The 13,975-nt window shown below is 42.7% G+C and overlaps 3 protein-coding genes across 3 annotated transcripts; 2 read left to right on the top strand and 1 right to left on the bottom strand.

Moving 5' to 3' along the window:
* Positions 1-972: 972 nt before the first annotated feature.
* LOC133906401 (uncharacterized) lies at positions 973-1,548 on the top strand. Its single transcript, XM_062348287.1, has one exon. It carries the CDS (start codon positions 1,034-1,036, stop codon positions 1,337-1,339), a length of 306 nt encoding a protein of 101 aa, XP_062204271.1. The 5' UTR covers positions 973-1,033; the 3' UTR covers positions 1,340-1,548.
* On the bottom strand, positions 1,396-3,377 carry LOC133906400 (alpha carbonic anhydrase 1, chloroplastic-like). Its single transcript, XM_062348286.1, has 5 exons — positions 2,720-3,377; positions 2,369-2,589; positions 2,145-2,251; positions 1,952-2,054; positions 1,396-1,856 (listed from the first exon to the last, which is right to left on the bottom strand). The coding sequence occupies exons 1-5, from the start codon at positions 2,787-2,789 to the stop codon at positions 1,530-1,532; spliced, it is 828 nt and encodes a 275-aa protein (XP_062204270.1). The 5' UTR covers positions 2,790-3,377; the 3' UTR covers positions 1,396-1,529.
* Positions 3,378-8,374: 4,997 nt separating this feature from the next.
* On the top strand, positions 8,375-9,211 carry LOC133906280 (uncharacterized). Its single transcript, XM_062348143.1, has one exon. It carries the CDS (start codon positions 8,523-8,525, stop codon positions 8,901-8,903), a length of 381 nt encoding a protein of 126 aa, XP_062204127.1. The 5' UTR covers positions 8,375-8,522; the 3' UTR covers positions 8,904-9,211.
* Positions 9,212-13,975: the final 4,764 nt, after the last annotated feature.

Consider the following 13,975-nt stretch of genomic DNA (forward strand, 5'->3'; position numbering starts at 1 on the left):
TAATTATTGTGAAAAATTTACATTAAAAAATAAATCCAGTTCTCCATCTTATTTTTACTTCTAAAATTTAAATTTGAGTAGTAATCCGTATTATTCGATATTCGTATCCACGAAAACACGAATATGGTAAGAAAAATCCATAGGCGACTATCAAATGAATACTAATATGGATATATCCGAATTCGTTTTCAGATATGGATGCAGATGTGGTATCCGAAATATTGTCAAATATATATGTGAATATGTATACTATCTATATCCGTATATAATAAAACACCTCTAGAATCTACGTAGCTGACCCACTATATTTCACTACATGGTTGTTTGACACTTTAGTTATATATGTCACTAATGGAAGTAAGAACAAATTGTACTTCACTTTAATCGGCAGTGGTGAGTTTTGGACACTTTAGATATATATGTTGTTAAATATCAATCTATTATGACTCGTGAGGCCTACAAATAACTAATATGTGTGGTTTTCTATGTTTAATTGTTGTTATGCTCGTGTTATATAAATTCATTATTCTAAAACTATTGTTAAAGTTGTAGAATATTTGCAATCTGATTCGTGTTTATATTAAGGATGTTCATATATGTATTTAGATTCGTATTAAAATATAGATAGAAATATACAAAGTGTACTGTTTGATTGGCATGTGATCCAGGTTCGAAAATGCGACGGTAACCACTCGGTTATCACGGTTACAGCTAATTCGGTCCGCATCGCATTTAGAAACCGAGCGGTTACCAATTAAACTCAAATTCAAAAATTTGACAAAATTTGACCAGTTTTTATCAAATTTCATCAAATTACTGTATGATTATCGTAGTTACCCATCCTAAATGATATTTAAGGGTCTATCGAACTTATAAACCCTGCATGTGATCCGTTTCCACCTACCAAACAAGTCAACAACTTCATAACTCCTTCAAAATCACGCCACACGCCGCCGAGATAAACGTACGATCTCCTTTCTTTCCCCAAACATCCTCAAACTCGTGCGCCTCTCTCTCCCTCGCTCTCCGCCCCATGGCTGCCTCACGCGACCACCTCGCTGCCGACCCGCCGAAGCCCACTCGCCGCCTGCGCATCGGCGACGACGTCGCCTGGTTCGAAATCAACGGCGTCTACGACCGCGACGACTCCCTCAAGGAGAACACCAACCCCAAGTGCCTCCTCAAAAACCACCCCGGCGCCGCCCACAACGGCGCGTCGCAGAGGTTCTCCAGCAACCTCAAGCCGATGGCCGCGCCCATCATCGACCTCCCGGGGAAGCTCGGCAAGGGCGGCGACGGGTGGATTTCATTTGATCGATCCATATATCCATGTAAGTAGAAGAAAACATTGATGTTTGCACAACTATTATATACTGTCACACTACATTTGCCCGAGCTCAACAAATACGTTACACCCAAATTAAAAGCAATCAACAGCGCACCAAATGAAACAGAGTTTATGTATGTGACAATCAATTCATGATACATCGTCAGTGAGTCGATTAGTTCTCTAGCTCACATCGATCATATCACACCTGGAAGGAGACGGTGCTGTTGGTCGGGTTGTAGAACTGCACGGCCCTGCCGTTGAGCGGCTGCGTGGGCCGGCTGTCCTTGGCCGGCAGCGGCGCCGTGAGGAGGTCGACCTGCTCCTTGGCGATCTGCCGCACCTTGCCCAGCACGTTCCAGACGACGTTCTCGCTGCAGGGCGGCGTGGTGAGGGACCCCGTGTACCGGAAGTAGTTTCCCGTGCGCTTCTGCAGCGACCGCAGGTGAACCAGCCCCGCCGCCACCTGCGACGACTCCTCCGCGAAGTTGCACTTCTCCTTCGCCATCTCCGCCAGCTTCTTCTTGAACTGCGTATGCATCGTCATGTTGGTCGTCAATCCATGTACTCATGTACAGATTAAAGCTACTTGCTATGTAGGTATGTTGGCATGCATATGTGTACCTGGAAGTAGAAAGAATCAGGGGCGCCGTACTGGTAGAGGATTGCAATGACTGCGAGATTACCGTCGTCGCTCTTGTGCACCAAGTGCATTTCTAGCGGGAACCTGATTTTTATTTTTGCATCAACAATCGCGAGAAATGTTTCTTCTTGATAATTACATGTGGAAGTAGCTAGCTGATGGAGTACAGATTACCTCTGGCCGTTGATGGTGTGCTCGGAGGGCGAGTGCCAGTACACCTTCACGAAGCTGTAGACCTTGCCGTTCACCGTTATCGTCCCAACCTTGCCCTCGAACCTCATCTGCATGCGTGCAAGTCGATGCGGCAAGGATCGAGATCAAATCTCTCAGAAATGCCACACGATCGAGTGAGTCGTCGAGATAACACGGGGAGAGACCGAGGCATTATCGATGCGTACCATGATGTCGTGGCCGTCGTTGATGAGCGTGGCGTTGGCGGCGGCGTAGGTGCGGGTGAGGGAGTCGAGGTTGGGGCTGGAGACGGCCTGCTTGGTGACGATGTCGATGGGGGACTGCTTCTTCCCCTCGCCGCACAGCTTATACGCCGGGCTCAGCCTCCCCCAGTTCTCCGGGCCGTTCGCGCTCCCCGGCGCGTACCCGTACGCCGGCTCATCACCGTCTGCATGCACGTGCATGATCGATCACGAAACCCACGTTGGACGGACTCCGCATGCATTCAGGCCAGTACGCACGCAGCAGGTTCAATTCATCAGATCAGGCACTCGCGAGTTACAACGACATGCACGTACTCGAGGGGGCGACGGCGAGAGAGGCGGCGGCGACGAGGTGGAGGACGACGGCCGCTCGGGGAGACACCATTGCCGGCACAGCTCAGCTGATGTGTGCTCTTCTTCTCCTGTTGCGAACCTTCTTTCCGGAGAGCAGACGACCGGACCGGCTGACCTTTGTCGTGCAAATATATAACATGCATGTACTGGGAGACGCGAGATGGACGGATTTGCAGCGGAAATTAAGCACGTTTGAGTGGTCAGGACAGGAGCAGCTACAGCGGACAAATTGGTGGTGGAAATCGCGCCAAGGATTTAGCATTTCGATGCCAGAAATAGCAGCAGCCCATATGAACTGCCGGAATTCAGCCGGTGGCCCAGTATATGTTGGATCCACGGTTTATGGATGTGCCGGCCCCAAATGGTGGTACAGTCTGGATGCGAGCCGGAGGTGGGAACAAGATGCATCGATCCAAATAGAACGAGCCATATTTTGCGGGTAAGCAGTCGCCGCAAGAGAAAACGAGTGATCAGATCACGCGTGCTAAGAACACGAGACCAGACGACAGTATTTGAGAGGATCAGATCTGATCCCATCTATCCCTTTCCCTTTCAACCATCGATCACATCTCGTGGAAGAAGAAGAAGACGGGAGAAAATTAAAGCAAGCATGCATGCGCACATGATCGAGATCTCTACAAGCTACTGGCTAGTAGCAAAGAGATATTGCATCAACGACATATATACGGTCGGTGAGCCGGGTCAAGACAGTTGAGTAGCACTCGTTTAGTCGATCGTTTCAACGCACGCGCGCGTGCGAAATGGCGGCCATAGCCCATATCGTATGGGTGCTCCGGCGTCGGTCTCGACCGCGACGCGCGTAGCACGTCCTGTGGTCTTTGCGGCGGCGCCGCCCCACTAGCGCGGCGGCTCGCCCACTCCTGAGCTGCCGCGTCGGCCCGGCCAGGGGCCGTCGATCTTACACTGCAAATCTAGTTTCCATGCATGCGATGCCAAGAATGAATCGAAACCAGCGCGCAGGTCGGTCTGCTCGCGCGCGATCGACACGGTTAAAAAGTGTTCAACGACCAGGCAGAAAGAGCGACGGATCGAGTGAGGCGCACAGTCTGATTTGTGTTGTGCCGTCCACCGGTTGATTGGTGTATGCCGAACGTTAAGTTTCGGAAGATTTGTTATCATCATATCGACGCTAGCAAACCTCCTCCTCAATGCTAGCTACAAGCTAGTATTAGAGTATTATTGTCTATTTCATTTTGGAATATGACACTTTGGCAAGCTAGAATGGAACTATAAGAGTGTTGACGCTAGCTACGCGCGCAATAAAAACTATCATAAGCGCGCGGGTCAATTGTAACACTTTCACTTGAAGTATTCCAAGGTTACCGTATCCACAGATACCAGCAATCAAACTAGACAGTAGTTTACTTTAAACTAATAAACTAATTCTATTCATGAAAGAAATTGTATAGATAGCTAAGATTGTTGATGGTTATGATGGTATAAAAGATAAAGATTAAAGAACAGATTGATCGCCCAGTCTTAGCTAGATATACAATAAATACTATCTCGGTAGCAAATATCTATTATTCGTAGCATAAAGATATGCATACTATATGATCAGCTTCATTAAATCCATCAATTCCTCTCGATTATCACCTACTAAGCCCTCGTGGTTCGCCTCTCTAGGGCGTCACGTAGCAAGGGTATGCGCATCCTCACACGCACGATAATCATGACCAAAAAAGAATACAAGATCGCAAATCTTAAATATAAAAGCTATTGATACTTCATAAAGCGTAAAATACAAGCAGCATCGTAGCATACCATGATGGTGGTACTTCCTGCTCTAAACCCTGATCTACTTAAAGCCTTGCAAACTAATTAGATCGTCTAAACTAGTCTAAACTAATCTAGATAACTAATGCTAAAGTTGAAGGCATTTCACCGAGATTTGCTCTGGACCTGGGATCTTCCATGTCGAAAATGTCGAGAGAGACATCTATATATAGTGTTGGGAGTTGGCGACCGCAAAATGGCACCTTCCCCTAGGTTGTCACGTGTAATTGCCCAAAGTCCAAACTGGCTTAGGCCTACCAACACACCGGGCAAACCATACACTCCACCAACCAACTTACACTTTTGTTCTCACTTCGCGTAAAAAGGTTAACACGGGGTTGGTGGCATAAACTCTAGTAGCGTAAAAGGGACTCTCCTATTGTGTCGGGCATGGCCAACTCGTAGGTAAGGATGCAACAATTGACAAGTATTTTATATCTAGTAAACAAACTGTAACAATTTAATGACAGTTGAAAAGGAACTAAAACCCTGTCAAGATCTAAAGTTGAATTGCCCAATTAAAGGAACAAGCTCATAGTTGTTCTTGAATCAAGTAGTAAATATAAGATTGGTTACAGTTAAATCCGCATAAAACAGATTGCGAAAGCAGTCCAGCAAAAATTGACAGAGCACATCCATTATGTTATGCATGTCAGAGAGAGTAGAAAGAAGCTACTTCATATAATCACATGTATTTCATTCTGTAGTTTCAGAAAAGACATGTTCTGTGTTGTACATGTATCTGGCAACCCAAATCAACTTGGCAGTGGAATGGAGCACATGACACCAGTTTCCGAAAGCGTAGGCGATCGCCATCGTCTGGCCTTGATCTAGCAACCCTCTCCTATGACATCTAGTATCTCCAAAGATAGAAGTCAAAGAGGCCCAAATACCTTTTTGATTCTACAAGAACTACCCACGCTATTATCTTTATTACTCTAGCATTTGTATATTGTTGAAGTATTAGACAATTTTCCCCCTTCTTAGATCGTCTGCTACTAAAGAAGTGGACAACCTAATCCGTACCTATGTATGTTTGATGGTAGGGTTTGGGCGGCTTCAATACAGGGAGTCGGGTCTTCCTTCCCGGTGGCAGTGGAGGCGGCAACTTTTGTGGAGTGCGGTGGTGGCGGGTCTTCACTCCAGGAGGTGGGGCTCTTCTGCGGATAGTGGCGGCAGGTGGAGCGGGGAACTGGTGGCTGCTCTGCACTCCATGCGGGAGGTGGACGGCGGCAGGGGATGATGGGGCAAACTGGCAGTGGGGAAGGAGGAGATCACGCCAGCGGTGGGGGACGGTGGAGAGGTTGGGATTAGAGGAGAATGACATGGAGCAATAGTGGAGGTCCCATCTGGATATGGACGGGGCTGGGGATGGGGGCGGGGAGGGATCGGTAGGGGTGGTTCAGTGGCAATTACGGGTAATTTCCACCAACTTTGATGTCCAGATTCGTTTGCCCATCCCACACAATCCAACAGAAGTTGGGGGAAACTGGATTGTGGATTCTGGCACAATCCGGCCCTATATTGTGGATTGCAAAATCGAGCCATTTGTTTTGACTTTTGGCTTTTGCTACCAAAATCCAAATGCAAAAGTGGAAACAAATAGGACCTTAGTAGTCCAACAGTGCTCAGTAGTTTAGTAGTCTAGTAGTGCTCAGTAGTAAAAATTTACTATGATTTAGATACTTCAGTAGTTTTAAGTCATAGAAAAATTGTTTAGTACTCATTAGTAGTTTCAAATCATAGTAAAATTATTCAGTAGTTTGTGTTAGTAGTTATCAGTAGTATTAGTAGTTTGTTCAGTGGTGTCAGTACTATGACTTAGAATTATTGGATAACTACTGAACAACTACTGAACAATAATTACTGAAAAACTACTAACACTACTTAAAAAAAACTACTAAATAACTATTGAACACTACTGAATAACTACTATACAACTACTGAACAACTACTAAGTGACAACTACTGGACAACTATCGGCACCTACTGAGCGGGCACATGGCGCGGGGGCAAGCGCGGCTGACGTGCCACGTGGTGCGCTCTGGTTGCGCATGGGCGGGCTAGGCCGGTGGGCTAATGTGGCGTGGGTGGACGAGGTGTAGAATATCACTACCATGTGTGTATATATACCGATGCTTCTTCTAAAAAATAAGAAAAAACAAAATAGTATGGTAGTACAACCTTGTAGTGATATTGATTATGATGTATATACAAAGTTCATTCTTTAATCTAGGGTATCAACAATAGATATCCCACATGTACGAATTACGATGTTGGCCGTGGATCTCATGGAATAACTGTCACTTACGAACATGTAAAATAGCACACATAACAACATATAGATGCCGGGGATTGCAGGGAACTAAAAGCAAGAATGGTGGGTTGCTGTTGTTAGTAATCATCATCAGTAATATAATGGAGGAAGATTGTTTCCGGCATGTCCCCCACATATATCAGCTATCACTTCAGCAGTACGCCACAATTTTGACAACATGCGAATGATTCTTACCTCTACCACTTTCCAAAAGCTAGCAAGCACACACAACATGGATTCGGCCTGCCCCACATGCATCCTAATGTTTTGTGACATCATCCCTACCTTAGCATGTACATGTTCTTATTGCCGACTTTGCCCTCCGAGCAAGCCTTTCCAAATTCCAAATAGCGCATAGTTTTGGTTTAGACATTGGCATTTGCAGGTTTGCAAAGCAATAATTTCACAAGAGTTTTGTAACAAATTTATATGTTCTACGTGAAGACCCCAACATTAAGACTCTCCTACGTGGACAAATGCTAAAAAAAAGACACATCCAAATCAAAGAAATGGATAGATATTGTGAAATAGAGGAACATCAATACCTTTAGGAGACTAATCTTGTTATACAGCTTTGCAAAATAGCATTTGTTTCATTTTTACAAAATAGGTTTTTTGTCGAGAAAGCGAAGTACTTACAGTTATGATTTGTGTAATTTTTGTGACTGTTCACTTAAAAGGAAGATAATATGTGAGTGAATTGTACAATGCTATGTCTACTTGCCTTTAAAGAAAAAAAATTATGGTACTTGCACGGAGTGATCTTGACCAAGGATAATCTAGCAAGAAGGCAATGGAAAGGATGTTTAAAGTGTTGTTTTTGCAATTAATGAAATAATACAACAATTCTTTTTTGAATGCCATGTTGCTAGATTCATTTGGCACAAGGTTCAAGTTGCTTTTGGTATTCAACCTCCTAGTAGTGTGTCTCATCTATTTGGAACTTTGGCTACAAGGTGTGAAGCCAAAACTTAAGAACCAAATTTTAATTAGTTGGGGAAAGTGCAACGTGCTAGGCAACATGGCTAATTCGTAATGATATGGTTTTTGATAAAACAATAGTTTTTTTATATATGTTATTTTTAGGGACACCTATTGGGTTCGTTTTTGTCTATGATGAAAATATTTGTCAAGCATAGGTAAAAGTTCAGTAATAGAATTTGTGCTTGATAGTAGATTTTTCATGGTTTTATTCTCAAAAGTGGAGTATTTGTTTCATTTGGTGTGATGGACTATGTCTATGATGTTGTAATAATGAACCGTTGCGTGCATCTTGTGTTTAAAAAATAAAACGTCGGCACGCGCCACAATCTTCGCTAGACCTGACACAAAGCTTGTCAAACCAAGTCAGGACAGCGAGGAACAAAAGGGCAGGTCGGCTCCCTCATTTCTAGTGGGCTACTCATCATAGCTAGCTTTTGCATACACGAAGCAACTTCCATTGGGCTGGCCAATGGCGTTCATGAAATATGATTTTAAATATGTGGCCATACTCCGAAAGCACTTCCTTTAAATACAACAATCAACCCCTTCAGTCCTTCACCCTTGCACGGATACACCACTACTACACAAAACACTTGTGAATTGTGATAGATCTTCCAACTGTGCCTCACAACTCATCACAATTCTAGCTCCTTGCAGCTCATCATCATGGGGAATTGCCTAGTGATTCAAGACAGGAAGGAGATCAAGATCATGAGAGTGGCGGACGGCAGCAAGGTCCTCAAGGTGCCAACCCCCAGCAGCTTGAAGCATGTCCAGGAAGCCATCGCTGAGCCCCTGCCGAGCCACAGCATCTCCGGCGTGCTTCCGGTGAAGGCGCCGGCGGCTGTCGCCGACCCTGGCGCTGTCAGGGTGAAGCTGGTCATCAGCAAGCAGGAGCTCAAGAAGATGCTCGAAAAGGAGGGCATGTCGCTGGACGACGTGGTGTCACTCATGCGCAAAGAGGCAAGTGATCGTGAGAGCCAGCAGGAGTGCTGCGGAGGATGGCGCCCTGCGCTGGAGAGCATACCAGAGGGCAGTGATCTCTAGCATCCGGGATCGTTCAGATATCTATTGAGCTTACAAGTTACAAGATACTTTTTGGAATAAGTGTAAGCATAGCAATATAGCATGCACTTGGATAGCATACATACATGTAAATATATATAGATAGATATAGATATGGTAGGAGTTTTGAGATAGGGATTCTCTTTATCTTTTCTTCTTGGCTACATGCTTGTAAAGAAGGGGTAAAGATGATCGTGGAAATCAATATATCTTTCCTCATCAGTCATCAGCAAACCAGTTTTAGTTATCAACACAGGAAATCAAAAGGCAATCAGATCATTGTTAGTTCTCATCTTTCTATTTTTCATGCTTTGGATTATTGTGTCGGGTTGTGTTGTCATTGCTGAAAATCAGACTTACTTGGACAGTAAAAATAGTAGAAATGACAGTATGGCACTGTCAAAGATATAATGATTTTATATGTCATGATAATGCACCGTTGCCGTGGCATGCATCTGGAAACCCCAGTAGAGATTATGCACACTTGCACAGAATTTCCGCTTTGGTAATTGCGTGTGGTACTAACTGATGTTCCGTATGTACATTGATGAGAGGTTCTGTATACCGAAAACTGAAAATCAGAAACTGGAACTCTGCTGGAAGCATGCAAAACTTTTCCCAGGCACGTAGCACACGAACACAATCAAGAGAAGTGCATACGAGTTCCTCAAAGAAGAGAGCTTGCATACGAAATCGATTTCCGAGGAATCAAACTCAAAGCAGTTACGGTGAGATGAGATAAAACAAGGATAATCTAGTTTCAGTTAGCTGGACTGCAGAGCAATACACATGTTCTCTGCAAAAAAAATAATATACTGCTAATCAATCAGCATTGTTCCTGTAAAACCGCTGAAAAACATTAACAATTCCGAGCTAGGGAGAGTGGAGCATGGATTGGATCACGACATTAAGAAGTTGCTTGTACATCAGTTGAGACAGACATACATCACAAGGGACGGGACACAAAACTAGTTCTTTTACCTAGCTATTATGCCTATCTGTCTCTGTGACCTCCTTCCTATAAGCTAGTACTAGAAAGCCCGGGAACAAAAGTATCAATCTGTACCGACGTCTGTCATGTCGGCATTTACATGCTAAGATCAGCAAGAAGATGATATTCTAGAAGACTGAATCAACAAAATTAGTATAAAACATCTGAGTAACTTTCAAGATGGACTGATTGAAGATATTTCTGCAAATTTGTGATTACCTGTCCTTCACCAAAATCTGGCGTGATCATGTGGATCTAGCACAGAGCCATGTCCACTTAGACCAGTGAAAGCGACTTCAATGCAATAATTGTGAAATACAGTATCAGCTTGTGAAATAGTATGAATTCATTAACGAGAAATACACAGGAGGCCCTTGGTATGGTCCGAGAAGAACACAGTATTGGAGGCCTTATTCTGAAACGGGAAGATCAAGGCCATCACCGGATGATCCAGAATAGAGTTTCTGTGCAACAGTTGAACAATTCTTGGAAAACAGCCCAACTAGCTGGTGTCGCGAGTCTACCTTCAATCGTGGGCCTGTTCGAGCAGTGCGAACTCGTCGGCCGTGGAAGCGAGCGAGGGAGGCGCGGCAACCGCCGACGGAGGAGGGTACGGGGGGAGACGCGGCGCGGCAGGCTTGATGGACGGTGCGAGAGGAGTCGGGGAAGTACGGCGGCAGCGGCGGAGGAAAGGGCACCGAATGTCCCGGCAGCCGGCGGCCTCGGGGACCGGCTGCCACGGCCACTTCCATTCATTCAGGATTAAAAACGAAATATCTGATTTTAGAAGAAAAAAATCACTAGATTCATAATGTAGAGGACGAAAAATAACGAAAATTTTAGTAAAATTTCATGAATTTGAGCCTTTTTTTCTTTGTTTGAGGAAAATCAAAATTGCATTAGGGGATATGTGCAGCGCAACTGGGAAAAGAAGGTTGATAGATAGCGTGCATAAAACCAACTTTCCTAGATCAACGTTAATTTTCACTTTTATTTTACAAACAGGTAGGAGAGTGGGCAGGAGAGTTGCCTATTATATTAAAATGAATAGGAGCTCAGGCTGAAAGATTCAATGTATAGGCTAAGCCTGCGGTAAAAAAAGAAAGGAAGAAGAAGAAAGAATTAATCTCGAGCATTGCTAATCAGCGTGCGTGAGCAGCCGTCTGCGCGAGCCACCCCCGACAACCCCCATCTTTCCTTTTTTTCGAAACTTTTTCCCTCCCCCGTCTTTCCTTTTTTTCGAAACTTTTTCCCTCCCCCGTCTTTCCTTTTTTGAAAAGTTTTCTATAAAAGTTTTCTGTTAACGCTCAAATTTTGAGGAAAAACTTTTGAGAAAAAATATAGCTCAAAACTTTTGAGAAAACATATTGCGAGGAATTTTTTTTAAAAAAAAATTAATAAGAAAAACTTGTATTGGATCACTAGTGGACTCTACGAGCCGCTCGCTCGGTTACACGCGAGTTGAGATGCTCTTGTGCAACCGCGGAACAGGAATTTCGTTAATCTCCCCTTTATGAGGTGCGCTAGATGCTTCACTCCCGCTATCATCCAAGTTGCTGCCTCTTCTTTCATTTTGGCAAACAGGGTGTGGGAGGGCTGCTATTTACAATCAAAGATTCTTGCGTTCCGTTCTTCCAGATCTCCCAACACACAAGGATGAACTTTAATTTCACTTTTGCATCATCATCTACAAATAGCTAAGAGAAAAATGTAAACGCTGAACTATTTCAAACTTTTAAACTGTGACTTAATTGTTAATTAGACCATGTACATTCATAATTTTCAAATTAAAGATCAACAGTTTCGGTCGTCTGCGCTGATGTGGTTGCTCGATTACTGCATATCTCAGTAGTCATAGTCTATGCAAATACCCAGGCTTGATTTCGATTCTGCATCTGAAGTACAATTAACAATCTTGTTGCAGTAAAAATAGGAAATTAACTACCACTTTCATTTCGCAATGTTTGTCCGGTCTGCATACCTCTTAGGCACAAAAGTTCAGTATTTCTTTACCAAATCGGATCATTCTTGTTCTTATCAGATAGATATAGTATTGATCTACCTAATGAATGCAAGTTTGATACAATTCTATTAGATATTACTCATGTATAGTGCCGCCTAAGTATGCCACGGAGAGAGTAAATAATTGCGCAGGTGAGTACTCCATAATAAAACTACTTCCTCTGATCCCAAATATAAGTTCATTAAGACATCGACATGGTCTCTAATATGATACTTTGACTAGTTAGTCATATTTATAAAATTATACTATTTCAAATACAAAAAGGTATATATTATGAAAGTTTTTTTCATGATGAGTCTAGTAACACCAATTTTATGTTGTCAATCTGCTTTTTTTAAGAAATTTATGGTAAAAGATAAAAATGTTTGCCTTAGGACAAACTGAAATGAACTTATATTTGAGATTGGAGGAAATATTTTGTATTGATGGGCACTATATAAATCCTGTGACATTAGCCGCTATCTCAATCAAATGTGCACTGTCTCTAATGCGAACGGAAGGTACACGCTGACGGTGCTCTTAGATATGCCTTCATTTAGTGAATTATCTGTATTTGGAAGTTTCTAATAGATGGAATGACCTAATCCTGATGTCATGCATGCATACAGCATATTGATTTGGAGGTTTGTATATTTTGTAGTAATTGTGTTGAATATTGTCCGATAAGCTGTTTATCAATGACTGAAGAATATAAACTTTCTACTTATGATCATCATGAATTTAATTACAATCAAATTGCTTTGAGTCGGTTACCGAGCTCCATAATGAGAGATTACACAATTCAAACAATTAGGAATTCGCCTCAAAGTAAAATAGACTCTGAAATTTTTTGGAATTCAAGAACGATTATTGATTATTAGGATTTTTTTTGTTAGAAAAAACCTGCTAAGCTAGCTAGTATTTCAGCTCCGACCATGTTTCTTAAAGCTGTACGCAACAACCGTACTAATCATAGAATAGAAACTACTAAATTAATCTAATCTTATCTGACCAATACCACTTAGCTCTACAATTGATAGAGGCTAAACGAGCTACTTCAAATCATGCATGAGGTTTCAACTACTGTACCAAATGTTAGGCATGCAACCAAACTTGCCATTTTTGAAGATAAAAAAAATATAAACAGGTATATAAAATTCTTCATTTGTTAGTAGCTAGATTCATGCATCACCCAATCCACCCATCGTATAAATTCTCTTTTATGTAATGCATTGGGCATATTTTCGTGCCAATCATTGGCAGGGCAATGGTGGGTGAAGATAGGAAATAAAAAAGTGATGGATAGGAATAGCATAAATTAGTAAAGTACTTTCATTTTTCAAATTTAAAATGAAAGGGACATCTGTTCTGAATTCTGGTTCCAGCTAACCCTCTTCCCATTAGAAAAAAGGTTCTATGATTTGTTGGTGAAATTGTGATAACTGACAAAGAATCATGCTAGGATAACACTTACATGCCAAATTTATGCGCTTCTTTGTAAACATCTGATGTGGAATCATACCATAGTGGAGTTATCTTTTAGTTGATTGAAAACCTTTATATATTTTCACCACTACTGTACATAGTGCAAGGGAGGTACATCAGTGGAGTCATGGGGCCACTTCTTCAGGTGTAACTTTAGGAAGTGATTGTGAAGTTTCTGATTTGCAATTTGGCAGAATCACACAATTAAGGCATGCAGTGTTGCTTTCAATTGCTGTCTGATTTTTGTGCATGGGAGACGTTAAATCAAATTATTTGATAAGGAGCCGCTGTCCAACACATCAGTGACAAGTGACATATTAGCTAGCAAAACAAGCTCCTTGATGATTAGACTTAACACTGGACTTCGAAATTAGTATGCTAGCTCGCGCATTTTGGATATGGATATTAATTATTGGATTGATGTGGGTTTAGGTATAGTTTGACAAGCCATGGATGTTGACTCTTTAACAGGGGACAGTGCCAGGAAATTAAAATCAGAGATCAAAGACTACTTTGTTGTTACCTTGTCCAGTTGGTTTCTGCATTATTTTCTTACTGAATTATTGGGCATTGATA

The sequence above is a fragment of the Phragmites australis genome, chromosome 23, assembly GCF_958298935.1.
Source record: "Phragmites australis chromosome 23, lpPhrAust1.1, whole genome shotgun sequence".
Taxonomy (NCBI): Eukaryota; Viridiplantae; Streptophyta; class Magnoliopsida; order Poales; family Poaceae; genus Phragmites; species Phragmites australis.

Bases quoted from the DNA above. Each gene is read 5' to 3' on its own strand.
- LOC133906401 (XM_062348287.1), top strand. From the start codon at position 1,034: ATGGCTGCCTCACGCGACCACCTCGCTGCCGACCCGCCGAAGCCCACT.
- LOC133906400 (XM_062348286.1), bottom strand. From the start codon at position 2,789: ATGGTGTCTCCCCGAGCGGCCGTCGTCCTCCACCTCGTCGCCGCCGCC. The intron at 2,590-2,719 runs GTACGTGCATGT...ACGTGCATGCAG, and splicing joins TCTCGCCGTCGCCCCCTCGA to ACGGTGATGAGCCGGCGTAC. The intron at 2,252-2,368 runs GTACGCATCGAT...GCACGCATGCAG, and splicing joins ACGACGGCCACGACATCATG to ATGAGGTTCGAGGGCAAGGT.
- LOC133906280 (XM_062348143.1), top strand. From the start codon at position 8,523: ATGGGGAATTGCCTAGTGATTCAAGACAGGAAGGAGATCAAGATCATG.